This window comes from Corvus hawaiiensis, chromosome 4 (genome assembly GCF_020740725.1).
Source record: "Corvus hawaiiensis isolate bCorHaw1 chromosome 4, bCorHaw1.pri.cur, whole genome shotgun sequence".
NCBI lineage: Eukaryota > Metazoa > Chordata > Aves > Passeriformes > Corvidae > Corvus > Corvus hawaiiensis.
In genome coordinates this window covers 78426179-78452548 of record NC_063216.1, presented here as the reverse complement: position 1 = coordinate 78452548, position 26370 = coordinate 78426179, and the positions used below count along the sequence as shown (strand labels likewise).

General features: G+C 49.3%; 1 protein-coding gene across 19 annotated transcripts in view; it reads right to left on the bottom strand.

Moving 5' to 3' along the window:
• The window catches only part of LOC125325203 (collagen alpha-1(VII) chain-like), a 93545-nt gene that overhangs the window by 29674 nt on the left and 37501 nt on the right, over positions 1 to 26370 (bottom strand). For 16 of the 19 annotated variants that reach the window (XR_007203232.1, XR_007203233.1, XM_048302028.1 and 13 more), the window contains 32 exons: positions 25735 to 25878; positions 24200 to 24390; positions 23689 to 23763; positions 23060 to 23140; positions 22955 to 22981; positions 22710 to 22754; positions 22161 to 22229; positions 21988 to 22065; positions 21733 to 21759; positions 21524 to 21577; positions 20798 to 20869; positions 20495 to 20554; positions 20276 to 20311; positions 19750 to 19785; positions 18890 to 18922; positions 17572 to 17634; positions 17206 to 17265; positions 16451 to 16486; positions 15199 to 15261; positions 13292 to 13336; positions 13000 to 13071; positions 11908 to 11961; positions 10659 to 10697; positions 10450 to 10485; positions 9600 to 9725; positions 8933 to 9046; positions 7415 to 7528; positions 3391 to 3594; positions 2564 to 2599; positions 2241 to 2285; positions 1645 to 1689; positions 734 to 769 (listed from right to left, as the gene is read on the bottom strand). Coding sequence is in view for 17 of the 19 variants with exons in the window: in XM_048302028.1 (XP_048157985.1) it covers positions 734 to 769; positions 1645 to 1689; positions 2241 to 2285; positions 2564 to 2599; positions 3391 to 3594; positions 7415 to 7528; positions 8933 to 9046; positions 9600 to 9725; positions 10450 to 10485; positions 10659 to 10697; positions 11908 to 11961; positions 13000 to 13071; positions 13292 to 13336; positions 15199 to 15261; positions 16451 to 16486; positions 17206 to 17265; positions 17572 to 17634; positions 18890 to 18922; positions 19750 to 19785; positions 20276 to 20311; positions 20495 to 20554; positions 20798 to 20869; positions 21524 to 21577; positions 21733 to 21759; positions 21988 to 22065; positions 22161 to 22229; positions 22710 to 22754; positions 22955 to 22981; positions 23060 to 23140; positions 23689 to 23763; positions 24200 to 24390; positions 25735 to 25878 (2216 nt within the window). In the remaining 2 variants the exon portion in view is untranslated. The remainder of the gene's footprint in view (positions 1 to 733; positions 770 to 1644; positions 1690 to 2240; positions 2286 to 2563; positions 2600 to 3390; positions 3595 to 7414; positions 7529 to 8932; positions 9047 to 9599; positions 9726 to 10449; positions 10486 to 10658; positions 10698 to 11907; positions 11962 to 12999; positions 13072 to 13291; positions 13337 to 15198; positions 15262 to 16450; positions 16487 to 17205; positions 17266 to 17571; positions 17635 to 18889; positions 18923 to 19749; positions 19786 to 20275; positions 20312 to 20494; positions 20555 to 20797; positions 20870 to 21523; positions 21578 to 21732; positions 21760 to 21987; positions 22066 to 22160; positions 22230 to 22709; positions 22755 to 22954; positions 22982 to 23059; positions 23141 to 23688; positions 23764 to 24199; positions 24391 to 25734; positions 25879 to 26370) is intronic. The other 3 variants (XM_048302034.1, XM_048302035.1, XM_048302039.1) reach the window with 3 other exon arrangements.

Genomic DNA, 26370 nt, shown 5'->3' with positions numbered 1-26370 from the left:
TCACCCCTGAGACAGAGATTTCCAGGGATTCTCTGCCTGGAATGTGGGGAAAAATCCTGGGAAAACGCCCTAATTCCAAGGAAATCAGTGATGGGATGAGAGGGGACATCAGGTCATTGTCTGGGTGAGTGACATCAACCTCTACTTCCATTATTTGGGTTTTGGGGCTAATTTTGATATAATTGCTTTTAAATAATTAATTATTAATTCATTAAATTAATTAATTAATGGTGGTATCATGCACTGTTCTGTCTTATCCTGGGAATTTCAGCTTCTCTATAATGAATAATCCTGATTAAGAAAGATATTTTTGTCTAATTATTTATTAATAATTTCTTCTTAATAATTACCCATTAATAATATTTATTCATAAATAACCAGACAATAATTATCTAGTAATTATCATTAATGAATATTTAGCAATTAATCATTAGTAAATTGTTTTTCTATTAATAATTAATTATGATTAATTTATTGTTAATACTTATTAAGAATCTGTTTAGTTATTGTATTATTTATTAATGAAGTATGAATTATTAATAAAGAATTAATTTTTATATCCATCTTTTTGGTTTGCCCTCATTAATCCTGTTGGACAAAGGTTCAACCCCAGCTCTGTAATTCCTTCGACTTCATCCACTGATATTCCAGGGTTGGGATTGGATCCAACCCCACCCAGGCTCCTCTTGGAGAAGATTCCTTAAAAACCCTTGGAGCTGATTCCAGCACTCACCTTCTCTCCAGGTTCTCCCACGTCCCCAGGCTGTCCCTGCAAGACAAAATTCCCCTCCCAGCCACTTTTCTTCCCTCTTTTCCTCCCTTTTCCCAGGATTGCATCCAAAATTCCCCATGGGATTCTGCCTTTTCCCAACCCTCCCTTTCTCCCGAAATTCCATGCCCCATCCCGCTGGATCTGCCATCTGCTCCCTAGAAATTTTCCCGGCCCAAAGTGGCCATGAAATGAGGTTTTTGGTGGCCTTTTTTTCATCCCTATCCTCGTGCCAGGGCTGGATTTTCCTTGTCCATCCCCTCTTTTAATTCCCAAAATATTTAGTCCCCAAATATTTGGGGAATATTTGGATCTGAAAGCAAAAATTGAATTTATTTGCCTTAGAAGTCCTGAAATCTTTCGGGAGCACGAGAAGGAGAAGGAAAAATCGGGATGTGGTGGAGTTATTTAGGGATATTCCCACTTTTTTTTTTGGTAGGAACGAAGATCTGGATTCATCTCCATTCATTTCACGGGCTGGGATTTTGAGATGGTTTAAGCAGGGAAAGTAAATCTTAGCTTATTTTATTTTATCTTATCATCTTATCTTAGCTTATCTAGCAGAAAATGAACATTGGGAATTCCCGTGAATTTCTGGAATTGTAGAATACAATAATTCCATCATTTGGGTCGGAAAAGTCCTCAAAAATCACGAAATCCAACCTTTAATCCTTTGTATGGGAAAACTGCCGGAAGTGGGGAACAAAACCCCCAGGAAGGTTCAGGGATAAAGGTGGGAATGTGCCAATCCCAGTTTCCATTGGATCGGAATGTCCTCTCCATAAGCATATTCCCAACTGCCTTCCCCTTTCCAGACCCTTTCAGCACAGGGAATTCTGGTTTCAAAGGATCAGCTTGGAAAACCCCATCCCTACCTTTTCTCCTTTGTCTCCACGGGCTCCAGGAGCTCCCATTTCTCCCTGGAAAACAACCGGCAATCCCTTTAATCCCAAACATTCATGATTCCAAGGAATTTTCCCTTCCCTCTTTGGAGCAGGGGGGTGCTGCTCTGGTTCCTGCTTCAGCTTTTGGCAAATATCCGTGGGGGAATCCCTGATTTCCAGCACTTGCATTCCCAGAATAGATTGGGAATGTCCTATCCTGAGCAGTGGGAGTGCAGAGGGAAAAGCACAAATCCCTGGAGCGAAAGGCAGGGAGAAGCGACAAATTGAGGGTTTCCTTATCCCAGGATACTGCAGATGTTAAAGAATTCCATGGATTTGAAGGAGACTGGAGGAATCTGCAGAGGCTGAACTGACTGAGGATTCCCAAAACACAAATTCCATGTTTGCATCAGCCGTGAAAGATTCCATCCTGGAATTTCCGCTCATGCCAATGGCAAAACTGTTGATTCCATCCTGAATTTCCTGATTTTTTCCTGTGATTCCTCAGTTTCCAAAAAGTGAGACAGCTCTGGGAAAATGGATCATTATCCCGGGAATGTGCATGAAAAAGGGGGAAAAGCACTGACCTTTGGGCTGTGGGAGAAGGGATCAGCTGGGCCACTTCTGTCCTTCTGCAAGGGAAAAATGGGATGGGATGGGATGGGATGGGATGGGATGGGATGGGATGGGATGGATGGGATCCATGGGGTGGGATGGGCTGGGATCCATGGGATGGGATGGGACGGGACGGGACGGGATGGGATCTGTGGGATGGGATGGGCTGGGATCCGTGGGATGGGATGGGATCTGTGGGATGGGATGAGACCCATGGGATGGGATGGGATGGGATGGGAGAAAGGAGCAGCTGCCTCCTCCCTGGGATAAGAGCAGGACAGGAGGAATTCCACACCTTAATTCTCCTCGGATGATGAGGGCCTGGATGTGCCTTGGATTCAAAAAGAGGAGAGGGAAGTGTGGGAGCAGCTGGAAAAACTTTTCCCTGAGCCATGGAAAAGACAGCCCTGAGGAACGGGATGTGAGGAAGCAAGGGGGGAATCCCAGAGGGAAGCTGGGGGTTTCCAGGGATCACCAGGATCCTTGGGGTGACCTCCAGGCTCCTGATCTGCTCCAGCCTGGATGGGACATCTGGGAGCTGCCAGGACCAAGGAATTCCTGAGAAATTCCTGAGGCATTCCAGACTTCTGGCAACAGCCCATTTTAACCCCGGAATTCCTGGAGGGCTTTGGAAAAGGTGTGGATGAGCTCCTCTCATTCCTATTCCTTTTGGGAATGCAGGGTGAGGGTCACTCCCTGCTTTCAAAGAAATCCATTTGTGGGAAAACCATCCCAAATTTTCCATCCTTAACTCCTGGGAATGGGAATTTTTGCTCTTAAATTTTATAAAAATCCACTTTTTTTCCTATTTCTGGGATCTTGTGTCAAAGATCCCTGGAATTGTCCAGGTGTGTCAGGAATGGGCAGGTTTATAACCACCCCCACATGGGAATATCTTCGACATTCCAAGGGGAATTCCAGTTGTTCTGTTTTCCCCCAAAACCAGGTTCTTCCCTTCCCTCACTTCCCTGCATAAATACATGGAGAAGGAGCTGTTTGTCCATGAAAAACGCTCCTGCAGCAGCTCTTTCCTGCTTTATTTATGGATATTTACCCCTAAATTTCCACATTCATTGTGTCCTTGCCCGGGTGGGAAAAGAGGGATGCACTTCCATCGCTCACCGTGGATCCAGATGGGAATTTCCGAGCTCCCGGAGCACCGGGGGGATGAGCCGGTGCTGGAGCCACCAGGGAAGGGTCACTGCTTCCTCCTGCATCACAGGGATGGCTTTGGAATGGGATCTTTATGGAGTGTCTCTCATGCCTGGGAGATCTCCTGGATCTGTGCCTTGGGATTGCGGAGCCATTGCTGGAATTCCCGTTTTCCTGTGGGAAGGGAAGCAGAGCACCCAATCCATGGACAAGGACTGGTTTCAAACCAACAGGGGAGACAATTGGATTGGATGGGAGGAAAAAATTCCATACCCAGGGAATGAGGAGGCCCTGGGAAAGGTTTCCCAGTGGATTCCCCATCCCTGGAAGTGTCCAAGGTGATGTTGGATGGGGCTTGGAGCAACCTGGGATAGCGGGAGGTGTCCCTGCCCATGGAATTGGATGGGATTGAGGATCTCTCCCAACCCCTTCCGTGATTCCATGAAATCCCAATTATAAAAATCAATATCAATACCAATAAACCAAAATGATCTTTTCCAACCTTAAGAATTCCATGATTCCTTTTTCCAGCTTATCACCAGGCCACGAATCCACGGCCATTCCAAAGCAATAAAACCCCACCGAAAAAATTCCAGCTTGGAACTCGAAATCCCTCCCTACTCCAGCCATTCCCAGGCAACTCCGTGTTTATTGCACCTGGAATATCCAATTGGAATAAGCCAGGAATATTTAAGGCACACAAAGTAAAGGAAATAATTCCTGAGCTGGCGCCTAAATTGTTCCTTCTTTTCCATATCAGCAGTGGGAAATGATCCACTGGAAAAATGAGAATATTCCTATCAAGAATATTCCCAGCAATTATTCCCTGTGCCAGATATTTGGGGAATATTTGGATCTGAAAGCAAAAATTGATTTTTTTTGCCTTAAAAGTCCTGAAATCTTCTGGGAGCATGAGAAGGAGAAGGAAAAATCAGGATGTGGTGGAGTTATTTAGGGATATTCCCACTTTTTTTTGGTAGGAACGAAGATCTGGATTCATCTCCATTCATTTCACAGGCTGGGATTTTGAGATGGTTTAAGCAGGGAAAGTAAATCCTCAACTTCCAGGGAATGTTGGTGAGTGCAGCTCTGTGAGGTTTCCAGGGATGATAATTCCTGTTTTCCTGGATTTTAACAAACCACGGGATAATTCTGCCTCATGGATAACGAACCCAGCAAATTCCTGGCTCACAAGGAAAAAAAAAAACCCAACAATTTGGAGCCAATTAAAACTGGAATTCTTTCCTGGAAGAAGATGAGGGAAAAAGGGATAAAAGAGGGATGGGTGATGTGGGGATGACCAATCCAGGGTGGTTTTTTTGGGATAAGGGAGGGAAAATCTCCCAGGGATGGCACCATGGGATGGATTTTCCCATCCCTCCTTCCTGGGCTCATTTCCTTGGGAATGGCTCTAAAATGCTTCTCATTCACATAAATCCTCATGGAGGTGATTCCAGAGATTCCAGAGGCTGCCTGGCTGAGGTTTGGAATGTGCCCTGGGATCCCATTTACAGGGAATTGCTGGGGGTAATGAGGCTCCTTTAATTCCATAATTTTGGCCGTTTCCTGCTCCCGGAATGAGGCGCCTCCAAGAAAAATTGGGAAGCTGCTGCTTGCTCAAGGAATGATTTGCTGCTGGCAGGGGAAAAAAAAAAAAGGAAGGAAAAGAGGGAAGGGAGAAAAGGAGAGAAGGAGGAAAGGATCGGAGGAAACGAGGAGAGGAAAGAGAAAAACGTAAATAAAAGGGAGAGGAAAAACCAAAATATTCCTGCAAAAAAAAGGAAAGGGAGAAATAGGGAAAAGCCAAGATTCCAGGGAGGAAAATGAAGCAATTGTGGGTTTATCCACATGGAGATGAGGGGGGTTTATCCTAATTAACTCTGGAAAGGGATAAGTTTAAATCCAGGGGAGCTGGGGGGTGGAGGAGCAGGAATTTTTTGGGATGATCCCATAATCCCAAAGCAGCGGCTCAGCCATGGATGAGTATCCAGCCCTGCTCCGGACACGTGGATCAGGGCTCATCCTGCTCTTCCCAGTGCTTCCTTTGCTTCCAATTAACTCCTGCCAGGAATTGCTCCTGGGGGAGGAGCTCCTGGGCTATTCCAGGCTCCATGAACCTTGGAACAGGTGGAAATTTCGTGATTCCTGCTGCTGCTGCCTGGAAAACCGGCACGAAAAAAGGCAGGAAAACCAGCAGGAAAACCGGCTCCATTCCCTCCTTGGCATCTCCAGGATGTGGGAGCACAGGGAAAGAGGGGCTGCAGCTCTTTCCCTGCCTTTGGAATCTGCTGTTCCCTCCTCCTAAGGGATTTTGCTCCAAATGCAAGCAAGGAAAACATCCTTGGGATGCAGATCCCATCCTGCTAAGGCGGTTTGGAGTGTCCTAAAAAATCTGTGGGACTTGTTCTATGTTTATAAAGCTCCTGAGAAAATTGGGATTATTGGAGACACCAGTGGAGCTGCTGGAGAGATTCCAGAGGAATCCATGGAGCAGTTCCCAGGGCTGCAGCCCCCCTGCTCTGGAGCCAGGCTGGGAGAGCTGGGAATGTTCCCCTGGAGAAGGGAAGGATCCAGGGAGAGCTGAGAGCCCCTTGCAGGGCCTGAAGGGGCTCCAGGAGAGCTGCAGAGGGACTGGGGCCAAGGCATGGAGGGACAGGAGCCAGGGAATGGCTTCCCAGTGCCAGAGGGCAGGGCTGGATGGGAGATTGGGAATTGGGAATTGCTGGCTGGGAGGGTGGGCAGGGGCTGGAATGGAATTCCCAGAGCAGCTGGGGCTGGGTGGATCCCTGGATCCCTGGCAGTGTCCAAGGCCAGGCTGGACATTGGGGCTGGAGCAGCCTGGGACAGTGGGAGGGGATGGAATGAGATGATTTTCCAGATCCCCTCCATCCCAAACCATTCCATGATCCTAAAACCCAAGGGATTTGGGCTCCATCCTCGGTGCTTCTCCAGCTTCACCATTCCCAGCAAATGGCATTGGGGCATCCAGGAGGAAAAGCAGAGCCCATGGATGCTCCTGGCACATCCCAGAGTCTCCAGAGCTGCAATTCCCACTCCAGGTTTTTGTGTTTGAGCCGGGAGCCCTCTCGTGGCTGCTGAGCCACCGTTAATTCCAGCTCCGTGATTAATCCTGGAATTCATTCCCGAGCCAGGGCATGGATAAAGGGATGGGAAGTGTTCGGCAAACTGGATAAACCAGAGCGGGATTTCCTGGAGCAGGGTCTTCCCACCTGGAGTTATTCCCTTCCTTACTGCCATCCCTAAAAATCTCCTTGCTGATGCTGTTCCTGCAGCTCCAAGGAAATATCCAAGGGATTTTCCCCTTCACGTTTTAAAGCTGTTGCTGTCCTGCCTCTGGGTATTCCCAAGAATTCCATAGGGATACAAAGATGTCCAAACTGGAGGGTGCTGGGTTTGGTGCTTGGCTCTGGAGCAGGACTTGGGATGGGAATCTCTGCCCAGGAGAGCAGGAAAACAGAGGGAAATGGGATTTTAGGGATCAGAGAAAATCCCCAAATTCCTCCTTAAACCCTAAAATCCTCCCCTTTAAATGAGTTGGATGCTCCAGAGCACAGCAGGAATAGCCTGGAATATCTGTGGAATATCCTGAGACATCCATGGAAAGTGGGAAGGAAAAGGAAATCTCTTGTAGGGAGCATATTTTGGATTCCCTGTTTGGAGTGTGCATTATCCCTGTTTTAAAAGTCTTGGGAATCATCAACTCTTCAGTCAGCCAATCCCAAATAATGGACGGATGGCGTGGCCAGATGGGATCAGATAAAAAGGGATCATCCTGGGTTTTTACCCCCCTGTCCCCCCAAAAATGCGGAATTAACCACCAAAACATTTCCCAAGGGCTTTTCCTCACTCCCATCCTGCCCTTTCCAGGAGCTCTGGCATTTTCCAGGGATTTGGAGAAGCTGTCCCAGCACTCAGATCTGCATCCCAGTCCCTTCCAGTCCATCACTGGTCTGAAATCCTTGGAAAAACATACCTGGCTGGTGTCCTGCTGAGGTTGTCCCTCCAGCCTCTCCTCCAAGGGCTGGAGGAGCTCCAGGGAATGGTTTCCCTGCGGATCATCTGGATGTGGTGGGGGCACAGCCAAGCTCTGCAGAGGGGAATGGATAAATGCCGACAAAATTCCATTAATTCCCAGAAAAAGCGGAAAAGATGGACAGCAGGAGCCTTTCCCAAACCCTGACACTGATCCATGCATCCCCATCCTTTCTCCAGCTCAGCTTCCCATTAAAACAGGGGCAAACCTCAAAATTCCAGTGATCAAGCTCTGGGAATTGTAACTCCTTTGCATCCATCCAGTTGGCACCAATGGAAAAGGAAGGATTCCCTGGGGGATGGAGGGATGCTCCAGTGGTCCCAAATCCTATTTTCCAGTTTGGGTTGGGCTCCCAAAGCTCAACAGAGATAGTTTTGGGGCCTCTGTATCCCAAATCCCAACTTTTGCTGGCTTCAGGATTGGGTCTTTTGGTGCAAACCTCCCCTCTTAAGCCCCTAAAATGCCCTAATCCAGTTTGGAAAAATCTGGGAAAAACCTGAGGACATGGGAGGAGCCTGGGGCTGAGGGGGGGCATCCTGTCCCACCTTGTCCAAGTCTCTGAGGAATTGGATCATCCTGATCCAGCCACTGAGGGAGAAAAAAGCCCAGGAGATGCCTCCAACAGGAAGTCCAGCATGGAGAGACACCTTAAAATTGTGGATAAATTCTGAATTCCCATAAACAGGAGCTGTTAATCAGGATGCAGGTGGCTGGAATTAGTCTGGATACTCCAAATGAGGCCTCTGGAGTCACAGAATCATGGAATGTCCTGAGTGGGAAGGGACCCACCAGGATCATCCAGTCCAGCTCCTGGCCCTGCTCAGGACATCCCAATAATCCCAACCTGGGAGTGTTGTCCAAACGCTCCTGGAGCTCTGGCAGTCCCAGCATGGACAATCCCAATCAATCCTGAGAGCAGGATTGGATACATCCCTGCCAGGGCAGGAGACAATCCACAGAATCCCAGGATGGACAGGAATTCCAGGACCATCGAGTCCCAGCTGTGCCCGATGCCCACCTTGTCCCCAGCCCAGAGCCCTCAGTGCCACATCCAGGAATTCCTTGGACACCTGCAGGGATGGGCACTCCAAACCTCCCTGGGCAGCCCCTGCCAAGGCCTGAGCTCCCTTTCCATGAGGAAATTCCTGCTGATGCCCACCCTGAGCCTCCCCTGGCCCAGCCTGAGGCCGTTCCCTCTCTCCTGTCCCTGTTCCCTGGGAGCAGAGCCCGACCCCCCCGGCTGCCCCCTCCTGTCAGGGACTTGTGCAGAGCCACAAGGTCCCCCCGGAGCCTCCTTTGCTCCAGCCTGAGCCCCTTTCCCAGCTCCCTCAGCTGCTCCAGCCCCTTCCCAGCTCCGTTCCCTTCCCTGGACACGCTCCGTGTCCGTCCTGACTGGAAGAGCCCAGAGCTGGACACAGTAAAAATCCCAATTTCATCTTTCCTGCTGTTTCTTTTCACCTCAGGGAATGCTCCAGACTGTGACACCTCCGGAACCTCCAGCTCCAGGCTCTGTCCTCCTGTCACCTCGGTGCCGGCCGGGACACGGTGGGAAGTGTCGGACACCAGTGGATCCTGTGACACCAAAACAAGGGATTGGTGTGACAGGGACAGCCCTGAGCTCCCAGGATCCACACCCGTGAGGAGCTGGATCCTGGTGGCTTCATTCCGACTTTCTCCAGCACCCTCTGTCCCACTTGGTGACATTTCTGACCCAGGATGGGGTGACTGGGCAGCAATTCCTTGCCAGCCACATCCAAACTTCCCTTCCAAAGAATCCTCCTCCCTCCCTGGGATCCCTTTTGCCGTTGAGATCCCACTCAGGACCCCTTTTGGTGCTTCCAGCCCCACTCCCACCACTCCAAAAGCCCCCAGAGGGCACAAGGACACTTTGGTGGCTTTGGGAATGGCCTCTATGGACAACAAAGCTTGACTGATTCCTTTACTCCAATTAAAAAAATCAATCATTTCCATCCCTTTGTCCCGAAGACCCCAGTGCCAGCCATAGCCTCTCTGAAGCCACCGTGACCTGCTCGATGACAGAGGTGACCCTGACGCCTTTGGTGGCTCATTCCCACCTCCCTCGTTCCCTGGAGGTCCGTCACCCCTGGCAGGTGGCACTACTCACGGTGACAGGCACGGCTGCCTGGTTTTCCCCGGAAGTTTCGCTTGTCCCAGAGCCACCCCGGTGCCACAGGAGCCCATCCAGCCCATCCCGCAGCATCGCGTTGGAGAGGTCCCTCAGCAGCGCCAGCTGGAACCAGTGCACACCAGTAAGGCAGCCCAGTGCCACCCTCCTGTCCCCAACACGTGACAATCCAAGAGCAGCCACCCCAAAACCAAGGAATGATGGATTCCCAAGGACTCACAGGGCAGGGACAGCTGAGGGATGGTTTAAATACAGGTTTGGGATCAAGGAGTTGATCCGTGGAGCTTTTGTGGGGTCTCTCCCCATCCTAAATAAAAACCCCACATTTGTGGCTTTTTTAGGACTTCAAGGGGACTTTAAAAAGAGGGAGAGTGGTTTTTTCCATGGGAAGATGGGGATAGGACATGGGGAAAAAGGTTTTAAACTGGAAGAAGATTGAGGTTGGATATTGGGAAGGAATTTTTGGCTGGGAGGGTGGGGAGGTGCTGGAATGGAATTCCCAGAGCAGCTGTGGCTGCCCCTGGATCCCTGGAAGTGTCCAAGGCCAGGCTGGATGGGGTTTAGAGCAACCTGGGATGGTGGAAGGTGTTGAGGTTGGAATTAGAGGAGCTTTAAGGCCCAAGTGTTGCTGTCATGGGGGCCTCAAAGCCACCACCCACCCCATAAAACGGCAGCAGAAAAACTGTCCCAGAAATATTTAAATAAAACCTGGAGAAGGAAATGGAATGAACCTTCCTGGGAGTTCTGGGGCAGCAAATGTCACCTCCAGAATTCCAGAGAGAAGAGATGGAAAAGCCGTGGTCAGGAGGAAGGGCAAAGGATCTCCTACCTTGATCCCATACACTTCAAAAAGCCTCTCCAGGTCCTGCAAGGGGAAAGAAGGGTCCCAACTTCTCCCCCTCTGCTCTCCAGGAAGTTTCTCCTGGAGGTGGCTGATGGCCAAAGGGACACAGATTGGGTCCCCTCGGCCATCCCAATCCCCGACAGAGAGGGAGGTGCTTCCAACATTTATATGGAATTAAATTTTGATTTATTTACCTTCATTTCCACTCCTTTTCCTGGTGGGCCGGGTTCTCCCTTGGAATAAACGAGATCAACTCATTAATTCCGTCATTATCTCCAGGACGAGCAAGAAGAGGAAGGGGAATAATCCCACATGTGACCCTTCCTCTGCCACCAGCCTGCTTCGTAATCCCTGATAAATCCCATTTAGGGGTTTGAATCCCACCCTGCTCCATGGGCTCCTTCCCTCCTCCAGAGGACACAGGCACAGCTGCATTTTGTAGGGAAAGTTTGGCCCACGAGCAGCATCCAAGTGAGGTTTGGGCCAGAGCTTTGCTCCATCCCCTTCTCCACCTCTTGCCCATGGACAAAGTGTGGAAAAGGAAAGGTTTTTGAGGTCCCTCGGTGCCACCAGTGCAGAGGACACCAAGGAGGACAACAGCCAAGGTGTCCCCTTGGTTGGTGGTCCCTTCTGGAGGTGGCCATGGTGCTGGTGGCCCCACACGTGGCTGGGTCCAACATCTCCAGCGGGATGGGCTCCCACAGGAGGTCACAGTGATGGAATTCCATCTCCAGGTGGGAGATTTTGGATCGTGCACAGATGGAATCGTGGATGAGCCGCAGGGGTTTGGGAGGTCCAGCCTGGAGGCTCCTGGGGTGAGGAACATCTGCTGAGGTGGGGCTGAGCTGCCTCTCTGAGGGGCTTCATTTCACTGAAATCCGGCTTCGGCATCGACAGATTCCGGTGGAATGAAGGGCACCAGGAAGGCCCCAGTGGCATCTCCAGCCAAGGTGTGCCAGGGAGAACTTGGGATGCCCATGCCCTGGATAAATCCTTGCTTTTCCAAAGGTCTGGATCTCGTGGCAGCCAGGAGATCTCCCTGTCCTGGTGCTGCTTCCTGCAGCATTTTCCTCTCCATTAAGGAAGGAGTTGTTCCCACCTTTAAAGATCTTGGACGTGTGGGATCTGAAGGCATTCCTCCTTCCACCCCTTTCCATGTGCTCTTCAACTTGCAGGAGGAGGAAAGGAAGGAACCATCTGTGAACATCCTGGAAATTTATCCTGTTTGACTCCTGAAGAAGCTCCTTCCTAAAGAAGTTCCATGGAGATGTGGGACCATGGCCCCAGTGTGACCACGAGTTCCTGAGCCCACCCCAGGAGCTCTGCTTCAAAATCCTGAACTTTTGGGGATTCAGAGGAGACCTGATCTGCGTTTTCCTCCTCTCTGACCTGCTCGAGGTGGTGGCACCACCACAAAAATGTCCCCATGGACTCAGGACCTACCTTTGGGCCTGGGGGGCCCCTTTCACCTCTCAGGCCGTCCTTCCCAGGATCTCCCTGAAAAGCAGCAGGAATGTGTTAGCTCCCCTGTAAAATTCCCATTTCCTGTGCGCTGATCCCACACTAACTCCACCTTTTCCTGAGGGACCAACCAACCCCTTCTTGTGTCTCCCTAATTCCCATTTTTAAGGTAAATTTGGAGCAATTCTGCTCTTCACTTGAAGCTTGACCTCCAGAAGGGCTCTTGTTCCTGGGAGTTCTCCTGCTTTTCCTTTTTCCATTGCTATCCCATCTGGAATAACGGAACTACCTCTTTTGCAACCCTAATTTTGCCTTTATTTCCCTGCCACCACATCTTGGCTGAGGAAGCAACATCATTTCTTTGGGAAAGCCTGGGATTGGATCTGTTTTGGGCTGACGGATTCATGGGGATATTCCCTGCTTTTCTCCCAATCCCACTTTTCCTGTGACTCAGGACATGAGTCCTGCAGGTAAATCAGGAATTTGGCAGGACTGGCTGCAAAGGATCCATCCAAAGACACCCTTTGGAAGTCTGGGAATGAGTTTTTCCTCCCAGCACAAAGAAATATCCCAGGAATTGCTGCTCTGCCTTGTGTTCTCCTCTGTCCCCACCAAATAAACAGCAGCAATAAATAAAATTAAAAACAAATCAAATAATTAAATCAAATAAATGGAATAATTAAATAGAATAAATTCAATAATGAAAGAAAATAAATCATTAAAGAAAGTAAATGAAATAATTAAATGACAAATTTAAATTCCCAATTCTTGTTAAGATGGCCACAGGGAGAAGGGTGGGAGAAGGGTGAGGAGCTGCTTTGATATTTTTGGGAATCTCCCAAATAGGATTTAGGTAAAGCCATGAGAAACTTGGTAATATTTTCCCTGATTTTTTTTCCCACGGGGATGAAAAAAGGATGGAGCGAATCCATCTCTGCTGGATTTATCCATCTGTGCTGGATCCATCCAACCCCGATCTGAATAAATAAATATTATTTATTTATAATGCTGGGAATAAATAAAAGCTCTCCCCAAATCCACCCTCCCCCAGCTGCTCCTTCAGGGATTCCTTACGTCCTTCCCGGGTTCTCCTGGATCTCCTTTCATTCCCTGCTCTCCAGGTCGCCCTGGGAGTCCAGGAGGACCCTGCAAGAAGAGATCGACAGGAAAAACAACAAATAGAGCACAAGAAGCTCAGAAAAGGAAAATAGCGAGGAAAATGTTATTTTTCCCACAGGAAAGGAATCTTTGGAAGTGGATGTTTCCAAGTGAGGGCTCCCATTGGGATGGGGAAGGGAATCAGAGCAGCCCCAACACTCTCCAGGGCACGAAATGATAATAATAGTGAGAAAAATGGAATTATTACCCTGATTCCTCTCACTCCTGGCTCTCCAGGGACTCCAGCTTCTCCCTAAAAGAGAGGAGCAGCTTTCCAAGTCCATCAAGCAACGGGAATTTTATTGCACTTACACCTGGAGGAAATGGTTTCAAGGGAGACAAGCGAGTCCATCACCCATTCCAGGGGCTCTAATGGAGGTGAAATCTCTTTGGCACTGCTTAATGCTTGGAAAACTGGGATAGAGGCAGGTTTTGGGATATCTGGGATGTCTTAAATTAGGGATGGTGTTTTACAGCATTCCCATAAACGAGGAGAAAAGGGCACAAGGTGTGGGGTGGCTGGAATATTTAAATGTAGGGGTAGGATGAGGGGATTGCCACCAAATCCCACTGTTCTGAGCTCCAGGAATGTTTGGATAACGCTCTCAGGGGCAGGGTGGGATTGCTGGAGTGTCCTGTGCAGGGCCAGGAGATGATCCTCGTGGGTCCCTTCCAACGCAGGATATTCTGGGATTCCATTAGAGGCACTTTGTCTTCTGCATCTCCCAGAAAAAAAAGTTAGACTTGAGTTCTTTCACAGCCTTTCTGTTCCAGCCTTTTGGAATGGGAAATCCAAGATAAAATAAGGATGAAGAGGATTCTCCACAGTCTCGTTTAAGGGAACAAATAAACAGGAAATAAAATGAGCAGGGATCAACTCCAGGACAAATCCAAGGGTTTCATTTTCCAGCTGCTGTTTTCCTGGTGCCTCGGGAAGGGGCGGGATTACCTAGGTCCCAGAGGAGCCTTTCTTCCCTGGTTCTCCCTACAATGCAAAAGTTTTTCACCATCATTTCCTGCTGAAATTCAAAGTTCTTGTCCTGGAATCACGACTCCGAAGTCAGGGCTGTTGGAATGCAGCCGCTTCCTTTTTTTCCAAGATTTCCCTGGGTGATCCTATCCCACCTGATGTCCAGGGATCAAGCCAGCCCTTGGAGCTGCAGAAAGCTCTTCACTGACTGTGGTCAGGTGAGGTTTTCCAGGAGCCAAGTTGGGAATTCATGGGAGGCTGGGAGGAGACAGAGCCAGGACAGGTGACCCAAACTGACCACAGGGATATTCCAAACTGACCACAGGGATATTCCAGACCAGGCGCCATCAAGCTCAGTGTACAAAAATCCAGTTTTCCAGAAGCCATCAGGATGATTTTGTGAGGGCCCACCTTGTTTGATCCCAAGAGGAGGGAACTATTAATAGGGATCCTATTCCATGTGCAGGGATCAACCCAGGCCTTGGAGCTGAGGAAGCTCTTCACTGGGGTCAGGAGAGATTTCCAGAACCCAGTCAGGATGTTTTTGTGAGGGGCCAGCTTGTTTTTGTGAGGGGCCACCTTGGTTTTGTGAGGGGCCACCTTGGTTTTTGTGAGGGGCCACCTTGGTTTTTGTGAGGGGCCACCTTGGTTTTGTGAGGGCCCACCTCGTTTGGCCATAAGAGGGAATTATTCGGGCTGTCCTGTGAGTAGTAGGGATTTGAACTCCATGATTTTTATGGATCCTTTCCAAGTTGAGATCATCTGAGGCTCAGAACCAGAAGTGAGCCCCTCAGGGCTGGTGTGGGTGTACCTCGTGCTAAATCCATGTCAAGCAGATGTGACTCAGTGACAAAAATCCTGATCAAAGAATCCCAGAATGGTTTGGCTTGTAAAGGACTTTAGGGATCATCTCATCCCACCCCCTGCCATGGCAGGGACACCTTTCACTATCCCTGGTTGCTCCATGCCCCAGCCTGGGACACTGCCAGGGATCCAGGGGCAGCCACAGCTGCTCTGGGCACTGATGCTGAATAACAAGGAATGTTGTCCCTTTGTCCTGCTTGTCACTGCAGGGCAGAACTGGGATTGTTGGTTATTCCCAAGGCAGCAGCAGCTCCATCCCCCTGGATCCTGCCTTTACTTACATCTTTTCCTCTCAGCCCGGCCTCTCCTGGTTTTCCAGGGAATCCCGGTTCACCTCTCTCCCCCTAAAGGAAACAAGACTTGTCACACTCCTATTTTGCATTCCCATTTCAGACATTGAGGGGCAGGTTCCAGCAGCACATCCATGGTCATGGAGTTGCTTCCACACTCCTGGATGAGGTTTGGGCTCAGAGCATTTACCCTGTGCTACGAAGGGCTGGGATTGTAGGATTTCTATTATTGATATTTATTTGACTGTGATTTATTTAATAATCTATATTTATAGTGTTTCAATTTATTTACTTATAGTATTATTATTTTTATGGGATTATTGGGCTGGAAAGCATCCAGCTCTAACCTCATCCATCCTGACTCCACCGTCATCCCTGGAATTCACTCAGGCCAGAATCTGTTGAGGTTCTCCACCTCTAAATTAGCAGAGACTCGAGATGGATCCAGGCTTGGACACAGGATCAGTTCCCATTCCATATTCTAGTTTTTATTCCCAGTTAAATCAGCTGAGCTCTCATGGATGGGTCCTCATGTGCTCTGTTTGATGTTTGTCCCACAAGGTCGTGGGTTTGATCCCATTTCCTTAAGAGTTGGGTTGGATGACCCTTGTGGGTCTCTCCCAGCTCAGAATATTCCATGAAATCTGGGAAGTTTGTGACACGGCCTCCCCAGGCCTTCTCCCAACCCCAAACACCTTTTGCTGCCTGCACTTTGCAACCTCATTAGCACATCTCGTTAACACCTCCTGGCTTGGATGCATCCCATTTTTCTCTTGTGCCATCCCATTTCTCCCTGCCCAGGAAGCTGATCCAGCCGAAATATTCCATTCACTGATCTGTGGAACAATTCCCAAATCCAAAACCTCCTCCAGCCAAGCCTGGGGAGATCCCTGTTTGAGGAATGCCCACAGTGAGACTGAAGTGAACAAATGCCACAGCTGGGATCTTTTCCAGAAATTTCTTGACTGGTTTTGAACTTTTCCTGGGAAAAATCCTGCTAGTGAGGATTAGCAGGAATTTTTTTAAGGCCTGATAAAAGATGTTGGAAGAAACCTCCAAGACCACTTGGTTCCACCCCCTGCCTGGGCAGGGACACCTTCCACTGTCCCAGGCTGCTCCAAGCCCCAATGTCCAGCCTGGCTTTGGACACTGCCAGGGATCCAGGGGCAGCCACAGCTGCTCTGGGAATTCCATTCCAGGGCCTCCCCACCCTCACAGGGAACAAAGCTTTCCATGGACTCACCTTCTGACCTGGCTTCCCAGACAATCCCACATTTCCCTGCAGAAACAGAAGGAATGACACAGGTAAGATAATTCCCGGTGTCAGCAGCTAAAATCAGAGAAGGGGAAAACCGGGAATGTCCCAGAAGGGGCTGCTCCAAGCACACCCTGTCTGGAACTTCCCGTCTCCCCCACTTTGAAACCATCACTATTTTGGGCTTCCCACCCCTCTCCCAAGGATACTCATCCATAATATTGGGATTTGCCAATTTTTGCTGGTTTAAAATGAATGGGACTGTGAATGTCCCTGGAGAAGGGATTAACCCAATCCTTCCTGGGCATCAGCCAACTCCCATGGGAGCCACCAGAACCTCCTTAGACACAAAAGTCAGGAAGATAAAGCCTAAGGTGACTTTCAGGACAGGAAATCATTGGAAATGGGACTTCCTTGGATTCTGTTCACCAAGATTGGATTCTGTCCACCGAATCACCAGTTGAGCATTGACCGTCCGTGTTTTCCTCCAGTCCTGAGGAATTCTCTACATTTTGGGGCAGTCCTGCCTTTGCACCCAACTGTGGAGGACAGAGCTCATGACCCCACCGCCCCAGACCTCCCCAGGGTCACCAACCCTGCTCCTTGTCACCTCCCCAGCGCTCATCTCCTCAGAGGTGAAGGCCAACAAATCCATGGAGGTGATGGAGAGATTTTGTCCCTAAACCTCCCGGTTTGTCCCCTGAGCCCTTCCCATTCCACACCCACGCCACTGTCCCACTCACCCTGTCACCAATGTCTCCCTTTAGCCCAGGCTGGCCAGGAATTCCAAATCCTGGACTTCCCTGAAAAAACAAAGGCATACAGGGTCTTGCCAGGGCAGCTTTTCCGAGCTCATCTGAGAAATCTCCACAGAGCAGGAAAAGCCAGAGCAGATCCAAGGTATTTCCATCCGCAGGGACAACCAGGGAGCGGAGCATTGAGTCCCTCCCTGATTTCCTTTCCAGGAGCTTTGGATTTCTCTACATGGAAGGCTCCCCCTGGATTCCTGGATGGATGACTTGGGGAGAAATCCCATCTTCCCCAGAGTTTCCTTGGTCGCCACAACAAAAGAAATCCTTTTATCCCTACAGGAAGTGCAAGGTCATCACCTTCTCCCCTTTTTCTCCTGGGATTCCTTTGTCTCCTTGTGGTCCAGCTGGTCCGGGATCTCCCTGGGAAGAAAAGACACACCTGGAACCAAGAATATCCCGCAGGAAGCCAAGCCCTGTTCCCATGACTCCTTAGGGCTGCGTTTTGCACTTCTAATGCACCCTGGAAAAAATTCCCTTGCCAAATCCACCCATCCATCCATCCTGGATTTAGAAGGAAGTTTTTTCTCAGGGCACTTGATCTTCTGCCATGCCAAAGTCATCACAGCTGCTGCCACACTACAAAGCACCATAAATGCATTTTTACTGGTTTAAACAGAATAAAATGAGCACCTTCCATTTCTCTGCGGGTTGACAGTGAAGTATCGGGAAGAAATGAAAAAAAATTTGGATATTCCAGGCCACATTCCATCACCAGGCCACAGCAAAATTCCTAGGACACTACTTAAGCTCAGCCTAAAAGAAAAGAGGGATTTTTGCCAGCCAAGGCTAAGCAGTCTGGGCAATAGGACCAATAAAAGGAGGTGATTCCAACATCCAATCCCAGGAAAAAAGTCAAAATCCATTGTGTCTATGGAATGAGGGAGGTCTGAAGCACTGTAGGGAATTTCCATGGAAAAGCCAAGGGGAATCAGTCCTGCAGTAAATCCTTCTCACAGAGAGAAGGTTCTTTCTTGGCAGGATGGCAGCAAGAGAGCAAGACTGAAAAAAATAATTTAAAAATTCCATTGAAAATATTCCAGGTCATGTTCCACCTCAAAGCCACTGAGAACGTGAATGGAATCCTCTAAAGCCGCTGGAAAACATGGACAATAAAGCCAGGGAATAGCTCTGTCCCAGAGATCTCCTTGGTTTGGGAAATTCAGTTTGCTCTCAATGAGGCCAAACTCTGGATCAGGACCCAAAGATGTGGGAAATCTCCATCCATGGGAATTCTCAGCACAGGAGACCTGACCCAGCTTTGGAGTGGGCTCTGCTTTGAGCAGGACGTGGGATTGGAGACCTCCAAAAATCCCTTCCAGCCTCTGCTATCCCTGATCTTCACCTCCCTTGGCTGGAAATATCTTCTGGGATTGGGCTGGATCTGCCTTTGAGTGATGTCTCCCTTCTGAAATCCCAAATTTCCCTCCAGCACCAGGTAAAAATGTCAATAAAATAAAGAAATATCCCCAGGAGAAGACTTTTCCAAGCTCTCCTCTCCTGTCAATCACAACAGAGATGGGATTCAGGAAACATGGAACAACCTCCCCCTTTCCAGGAGGAGATCTTGCCTTTTCAAGCAGTGCTAATTAATGAATGAATTAATTAACAGTCTTACCCTGACACCTTTCTTGCCTGGAGGTCCCAAAACCTGAGGAGGAGAAGAAATCACAGAAATCCTCAGTTATTTGTGGAAAAAAAAAATTAAAAAATCTCCTTTTCATGGTACCTTTTCCAAAGCAAGGAATGTTATGGAATAAGAATTGCTATGGGACAAGAATTTTTATGGGATAAGAAATCTTATGGCACACAGAGGTGGCCACCACTGAGGTTTCTCCTTAAAGCTGGAATCTGGAAGGACATGGAGAGCTGTGGGTGGTCCTGCAGGGCTCATCCCTGTGGATGAGGAGCTTGAGCAGGGACAGGCCTGGAGCACCCGGATTCAGTGGTGGGAATTTTTATCCTGATGTTTCCTGGACAGCAGTGAAGCTCCTTTGAGGGGACAATGGGAATACTGGGAATACAAGAAGTGGAGCAAAGGAGAAGAGGACAAAGTTGGCTGGAGGGTCAGGGAAAAGGTTTGGGTGTTCTTCCCGCAGTTCTGTGGGACACAGCTCTTGGATTCCCAGCATTTTGGGATTGGAGCTGCACAGCTGAAGGACATGAAAGGCTCTAATCCACTCCAAGTTACCTCCAAGGCTGGAGCACCTGGAAATCCTGGGTTTCCCTTCAAGGCAAGAGGATGGAATGGTGGCCATTGAAATGAAAAATGGGAGGCAGGGAAAACTTTCTGCTCATCCCTTTCCCACCATTTATTCCTTAAAAGTGCCCAAAACTCATCTCAGAAGCACAAGAGCCAAGGAGAGGGGACACACTGAGCTCAAGGATATCCCTGCTGGATCTCACAGGGAACAAACTGGGAAAAATCAGGATCGTTTCACCTGAGCTGGTCAAACGTTCTCTTACTGTTTCACTCACTTGGTCTCCCTTCTGCCCTGGAGGTCCTGGGATTCCCTGGAAGAAATCAGAAGGGAGTTTCTGCCACAAGGAAAGATCCAGCACTTTCGATTCCTGCTGTGGTGGGACATTCCCAGACAGAGGGAGGGAGGGAAGGATGGAGCTCTTCAACCCAATTTTCCGTTAATTACAGGACAGCTCTTCCAGCCTGGAACTCTGGAGTCTCCCTGGCCACAAAAGCACCGTTTATTATTTAAAATATCCCACCCTGCTGCCATTCCAGATCTCTCCTGGCAGCAAGGAATTCCAGAGTCCAGGAAGTGTGAAATGATTCCCATTCTTTGCTTTTGACCTGAAGGTTCCGGGTCAGGCTGGTTTGGTTGAAGATTTCCCTGCTCAGAGGCCTTGGAAGGTCACTTCCAACCCAAACTATTCTGTGATCCAATGATTCCCACAGGAATCATGATGATGCCGGTTAGGGACAGAAAATTTCCTTGGAACCTGAATTCCAGGCCCAGGAACTCGGGGTCAGGATTTCAGCACCCACCTTTGGTCCTGGTGCTCCTGGAGGTCCCATCATTCCCTGAAAACAACAGAGGAAGCAGTGAAAGCTCTGATTTTAAACCCCAAATCTTCCCTTCTCTCGCCCTTTCCATTTGGAACCATGGGATTCCAAGGAAAATCTAAATATTGGAGGAGACTTTGGAGACTCTGAACATTCCGAGAGGATTTTAATGCAAACCTCACTGCGAAATTCCCAACCCACCTGCTCTCCTTCTTCTCCCTTCACACCAGCAGTGCCGGGAATGCCAATTCCTGCCATTCCCTGCAAGGAAAGCACAGCATCCTCAGGAATGCTGATCCCAGAGCACCCATCCTTCCCAGACTGCTGCTCCAGAGTCTTTCTTAGCCAAGCAGGAGGGGAGAAATTTCCTCTGGAAGTGTTTGGCTCTGAGCAGAGCCAGTAAACTCCAGGAACGTTGGGAGATCCCAAAATGCCTTCCCACAAGTCTACCCTGATATTCCTTTCACTTTCCTCCTGGGCTGAGGGATTCAGGAAATATCTGACCTTTTCTCCTCTTGGTCCAGGAAGTCCAGGAACCCCATGGGGCCCTACAGGGCCCGGCAAACCAGGTTTTCCCTGGAAAGGAAGGAACATCATCAGATCCCTTTTTTTATCCAATCTGGAAATTTTTAATTCTGCAGGGAAATATTGATCCTGACATCTGAACAGTTCCTTGAAAACTGAGGAATTACAGAGCTGTCTGTGTATTCCCAAATTTCCTCCACAAAGAAGTTATGAATCCCTGGTTTTACTCGGGAAGGGGAAACAATGGAAGACAGAGACCGGGAACCCACGTTGGTCTGGAATGGGGAATCCAGACACATGGAAAGGGCTGATTTATGGGATATGGCTCTCCAACATGGCAAAGACAACCAAAACCAGATCCAAGGAGGTCAGAAAGAGGCACCTTGGGAAGGATGGAAAAACAGCACATGGATGTTATCCTTCAAGTCTGAGCCATTTGTAAGGCGGGGAATTCCCAAACCAATCCTGGTGTCTTTATTCCCAGTAATCCTCTGTGGACTTTCTTCCTTCTCTTAGCTCCCCTTGAACTCAAACTTCCCCCACCCCAAACCTCCCTGCGGGATGATTTCTGGGAAGAAGCACCCCTTTTCCTTTGTTTTGGATCAGCTGTCAGCTCGGGCCGTTTGCTGTCCCGTGCTCCTGATCCACATTTTTCCCTCCTCTGGATCTGTCCCAGTTTTTCCCTGACTTCCTGGGGCCACTCACCGGCTCTCCTGCGTCTCCTCTGTCACCTTTGAGGCCACTCCTCCCACGGGGACCCTGCATGAAGCACAGGATAGTCTCACTTCATGATCCCTTTATGGCTCTCCATGGAATTTTGGGAAGTTTGGAAGCCAGAACTTCTTGGGCAGCTTGGAAATAATTACAGAAAAAGGATTTTCATCCCAAAGTGAAAGCCACCCTCAGGTACTCACCCTGATTCCTGAATCCCCTGGTTCACCCTGAAACACAAAGGACAAGGAGAATTCCCATGGGATGGGCATTTTGGGACTCCTCGCCAAACTTCATCCCAGCAAAAAATCCTGCAGGCTGACAATCCAAGAGAGCAAAATTCCCACTCCCGAGGGAAGGAGAGCTTTGGGAGAGGTCTCCAGACACCTCCACCTGCAACTTTTGGAGTCAGATCTCCTTTTGCTGTGGCACATCCCAGAACTGTGCTCCAAACTCACCTTGATAGAGATCCCTGGTGGCCCTGGAGAACCTGGAGAACCCGGAACCCCAGGAACCCCCGGCTGCCCCTTCTGCCCCTGCAACAAGGAAAAGTGGGAGAGGGAGGGATGTGGGATCTCCGCCAGGCTTTGGGAAGCTGAAGGCTCCCCCACACTTGGGGTTTGATACTCACAGGGGGGCCAGGCTGCCCATTCCGGCCAGGAATCACCTCCACTCCTCCCAGGACATAGCCCGGCTCTCCCTGTGGATAAAGGCACGTTGGGAGATCCAGGAGCAGACTGGGAATTTGGTGATTTAGGGGCAATTCCATCAACTCAAAGCACCTGGTACCCAAAGCCACATGGCCATGACCTGAGTTTTGCTTGCTGGCATGGAAAATAATGAATCCCGGGGAAAAAAAGGACGTTGGCTTTCAGCAGGATCCATTCCCGATCTTCATCTGTACGGATGGCTCAGGGGGATGTGAGGAAAGAGGAGGAATGGGGACTGGGAGAAGGACAGGATCCTGGGATCTGCCCTTGGTTGGTATTGAAATATTTTAGTGTCCATGAAGGCATGAAATTCCTGAGGGAAACTCCCCCAGCTGGACTGGCAGTGTAGGATTAGTTAGACACAGCTTAAAAGTTCACAGTCACCAAAGATCCTGGTGAAAATGTTTGGGAAAGAGAGGTCACAACAACGGAATGGATTTTTCCCAGTGAAATCCAGGAATGGAACTCACTCTGTCTCCTTTTGGCCCTGCTGGTCCTGGGTAGCCTGGAGATCCCTGGAATTAAAAATAAATTCTGCAGCATTAAATAGAAAATCACCCACAAGACCATGGATTCTGATGCCTGGAGGTGTCCAGGGCCAGGTAGGACAGGGCTTGGAGCAACCTGGGATGGTGGGAGGTGTCCCTGCCCATGGAATGGGATGAGTTTTAAGGTTCCTTCCAACCCAAACCAACCTGGGATTGCCAATACTCACAGTGTCACCTTGGCTGCCAGGGAGCCCCTGCAAAACAGGACAGATGGATGCTGGTCATATTCTCTGGAATGACCCTTTGGAAAAGCTCGTTAAACCAATCCATACCATGATTCCAGGGGGACCTGGAGGCCCTGGCCGGCCCGGCCTACCCGGCAGCCCAGGAATGCCGTCCTTCCCAGGGAGACCCTAAAAACATGGAAAATAGCAGTGATGGCCTTGGAACTGCAAACCCAAGGAGCTCCATGCAGCACTTGAGAGCATTCCCAAATGCCAGAGCAGTTCCCTTTTCCTGGATTTTCAAAGCCAGCATGGAGCAGGAATAGCAAAACACCAACAGAAGAGATCTGAGGGTGATTCTTTGCTCGAGCTCTTCCTCGGTCATAATTTGGTTGTATTTACTGCCAGAGGGCAGGGCTGGATGGGATATGGGGAAGGAATTCCTGGCTGGAGGGTGGGGAAGCCAGGGAATGGAATTCCCAGAGCAGCTGTGGCTGCCCCTGGATCCCTGGAATGTCCAAGGCCAGGCTGGACATTGGGGCTTGGAGCAGCCTGGGACAGTGGGAGGTGTCAAGGTTGGAATTTGATGATCTTGAAGTTCCCTTCCCACCCAAACCATTCCGTGATTCCACGATATTAATTATCCAAGTGGATCATGCTGGTGGGGCCATTCCCTTAAGAGCTGGACTCGATGACCCATGTGGGCCCCTTCCAGCTGGGAATATTCTGTGACTCACCCGCTCCCCTTTCTCTCCCTTCACGGTGAAGCCGTGGGGGTCAGAACCCCTGTGAGGTGCTGAGCCCCTGGAGCCCTTCCATGGAAAAGAGAAAAAAAAATTATCAGGGAATTCATATCCACCAAAGGATGGCAAATAAACCGGAGCGGCCAGGAAACACGGACTAAAAACATTCCTTGGCTTAGCCAAAAAAAGGGAAAAGCAAAGTTGACCATCCAGGAGAATTCTCAGATGTTTCAATTCTATTCCTATGAATTTATAATATGAATTTTTATTATCTCCAAGTGCTCTGCAGTGGCTTTATCCACCAAAACATTCCCAGCTCTATCCTGGATTTCCCAATTCCACTCCCTGGATTTCTTTGCTCTTTAGGGCTGGACAGTGAGGTCAGGATGGGACACAGTGTCCTAAATCCGCTGGGATTTCACTTTGAAACTTCTCTCAGGGAAGAAGATTTTCCTTGTGCCTGACCCACCCCAAGCTGGATTTACTCCCAGGTGTAAGAACTCACCTTTCCCAGTGGGATTTGGATCCCTGGAAGCTGAGGGTCAGAACAAATGGCTTCTATCAGCTCTTGGAGGATTTGGGGGAAGTCGTCGAAGGTGCTGACATAGAAAACGTCCTGGGGGTTCTGCTGCAGCAAGATCCGGTGGAGCTCCGTGGGGTCAGCTCCCGACACACCCACAGCAATGACACGGAGCCCTGGAATGACACGGATCCCATCGCTCCCAACCCTTGGGATCAGAGCTTCCAACCCCCTTCCTGGCAGAAACCTCTGGTGGGATCAGGTATAACCCCCGGAGAAGTCATCTGGAGCTGGGTGGGAGTTACAGCAAAGCAGGTTGGGAAGAGAAAAAAGAAAGGATAAAGAAAGGAAGGAGCCAACAGTGCCCTCAGAGGGACTCCTCACACAATGCACCATCCTCAGCAGCCTGGAAATTCATGGAGAACCATGGAAACACAATGGGGCAACCTCAACCTCCTGGAAATTCATGGAGAACCATGGAAACACAACAGGGCAACCTCAAACCCCTGGAAATTCATGGAGAACCATGGAAACACAACAGGGCAACCTCAAACCCCTGGAAATTCATGGAGAACCCAGGGAAACACAACAGGGCAACCTCAAATCCCTGGAAATTCATGGAGAACCATGGAAACACAACAGGGCAACCTCAAACCCCTGGAAATTCATGGAGAACCCAGGGAAACACAACAGGGCAACCTCAAATCCCTGGAAATTCATGGAGAACCCAGGGAAACACAACAGGGCAACCTCAAACCCCTGGAAATTCATGGAGAACCATGGAAACACAATGGGGCAACCTCAAACCCCTGGAAATTCATGGAGAACCCAGGGAAACACAACAGGGCAACCTCAAACCCCTGGAAATTCATGGAGAACTGAAGGAAAAAACAACAGGGCAGCCTCAACCACCTGGAAATTCATGGAGAACCCAGGGAAACACAACAGGGCAACCTCAACCTCCTGGAAATTCATGGAGAACCCATGGAAACACAACAGGGCAACCTCAACCTCCTGGAAATTCATGGAGAACCCATGGAAACACAACAGGGCAACCTCAACCTCCTGGAAATTCATGGAGAACCCATGGAAACACAACAGGGCAACCTCAACCACCTGGAAATTCATGGAGAACCCAGGGAAACACAACAGGGCAACCTCAAACCCCTGGAAATTCATGGAGAACCCAGGGAAACACAACAGGGCAACCTCAACCTCCTGGAAATTCATGGAGAACCCATGGAAACACAACAGGGCAGCCTCAACCTCCTGGAAATTCATGGAGAACCCAGGGAAACACAACAGGGCAACCTCAACCTCCTGGAAATTCATGGAGAACCATGGAAACACAACAGGGCAACCTCAACCTCCTTGAAATTCATGGAGAACCCATGGAAACACAACAGGGCAGCCTCAACCTCCTGGAAATTCATGGAGAACTGAAGGAAAAAACAACAGGGCAGCCTCAACCACCTGGAAATTCATGGATAACCGAGGGAAACACAACAGGGAATTCTCACCCAAAGCATGGGCTGCTCTGGCTGGGGGTAACACGTCATCCTGGGATTGTCCATCGGTCACGAGCACCAGGATGTGAGGAAAACCCGGCCTCATCCCTCTGGAAGGCTGGAATAATTCCCTTAGCACGTAGGATAGGGCATGGCCTGAGCAGACAGGGAGAGACAGGGTGGGAGTCTGGATTAATTCCGTGGGTCTGGACTCTGGATCTCCTTCCACAGGTGGAGCATGAAGGGAATTCCTCACAAATGGAAAGCCCTGAGCATGGGAAAACGTCTTTTGAAGGATAACAGCAGGAAATCAGCTTGGCCAGAATGGTTCTGGTAGAATTAGCAGACAGTTTTGGAAAGGGAAAACAAATTCAGGAGATTTGAAGCATTTTTCTTACGCTTCAGGAAAAAAATCCACCAAATTCCCATTTCCAAATGTCTTTGGAAAGACCAAGAAAATTTCGCAAAGAAATATCCCACTGATTGAAACGGTCAAGAAGCTCCAAAACACTATGGAAAGATTCCTACAGGGAGTAAAATGTCTTTATTGACACAAACTCCATAAAAAGAAGGATTAGAGACAAGGTTAGCCGGGAATTTCCAGCCTGACTAATTCCATGCTTTCTTTCCTTGAGCAATCCCATAAAA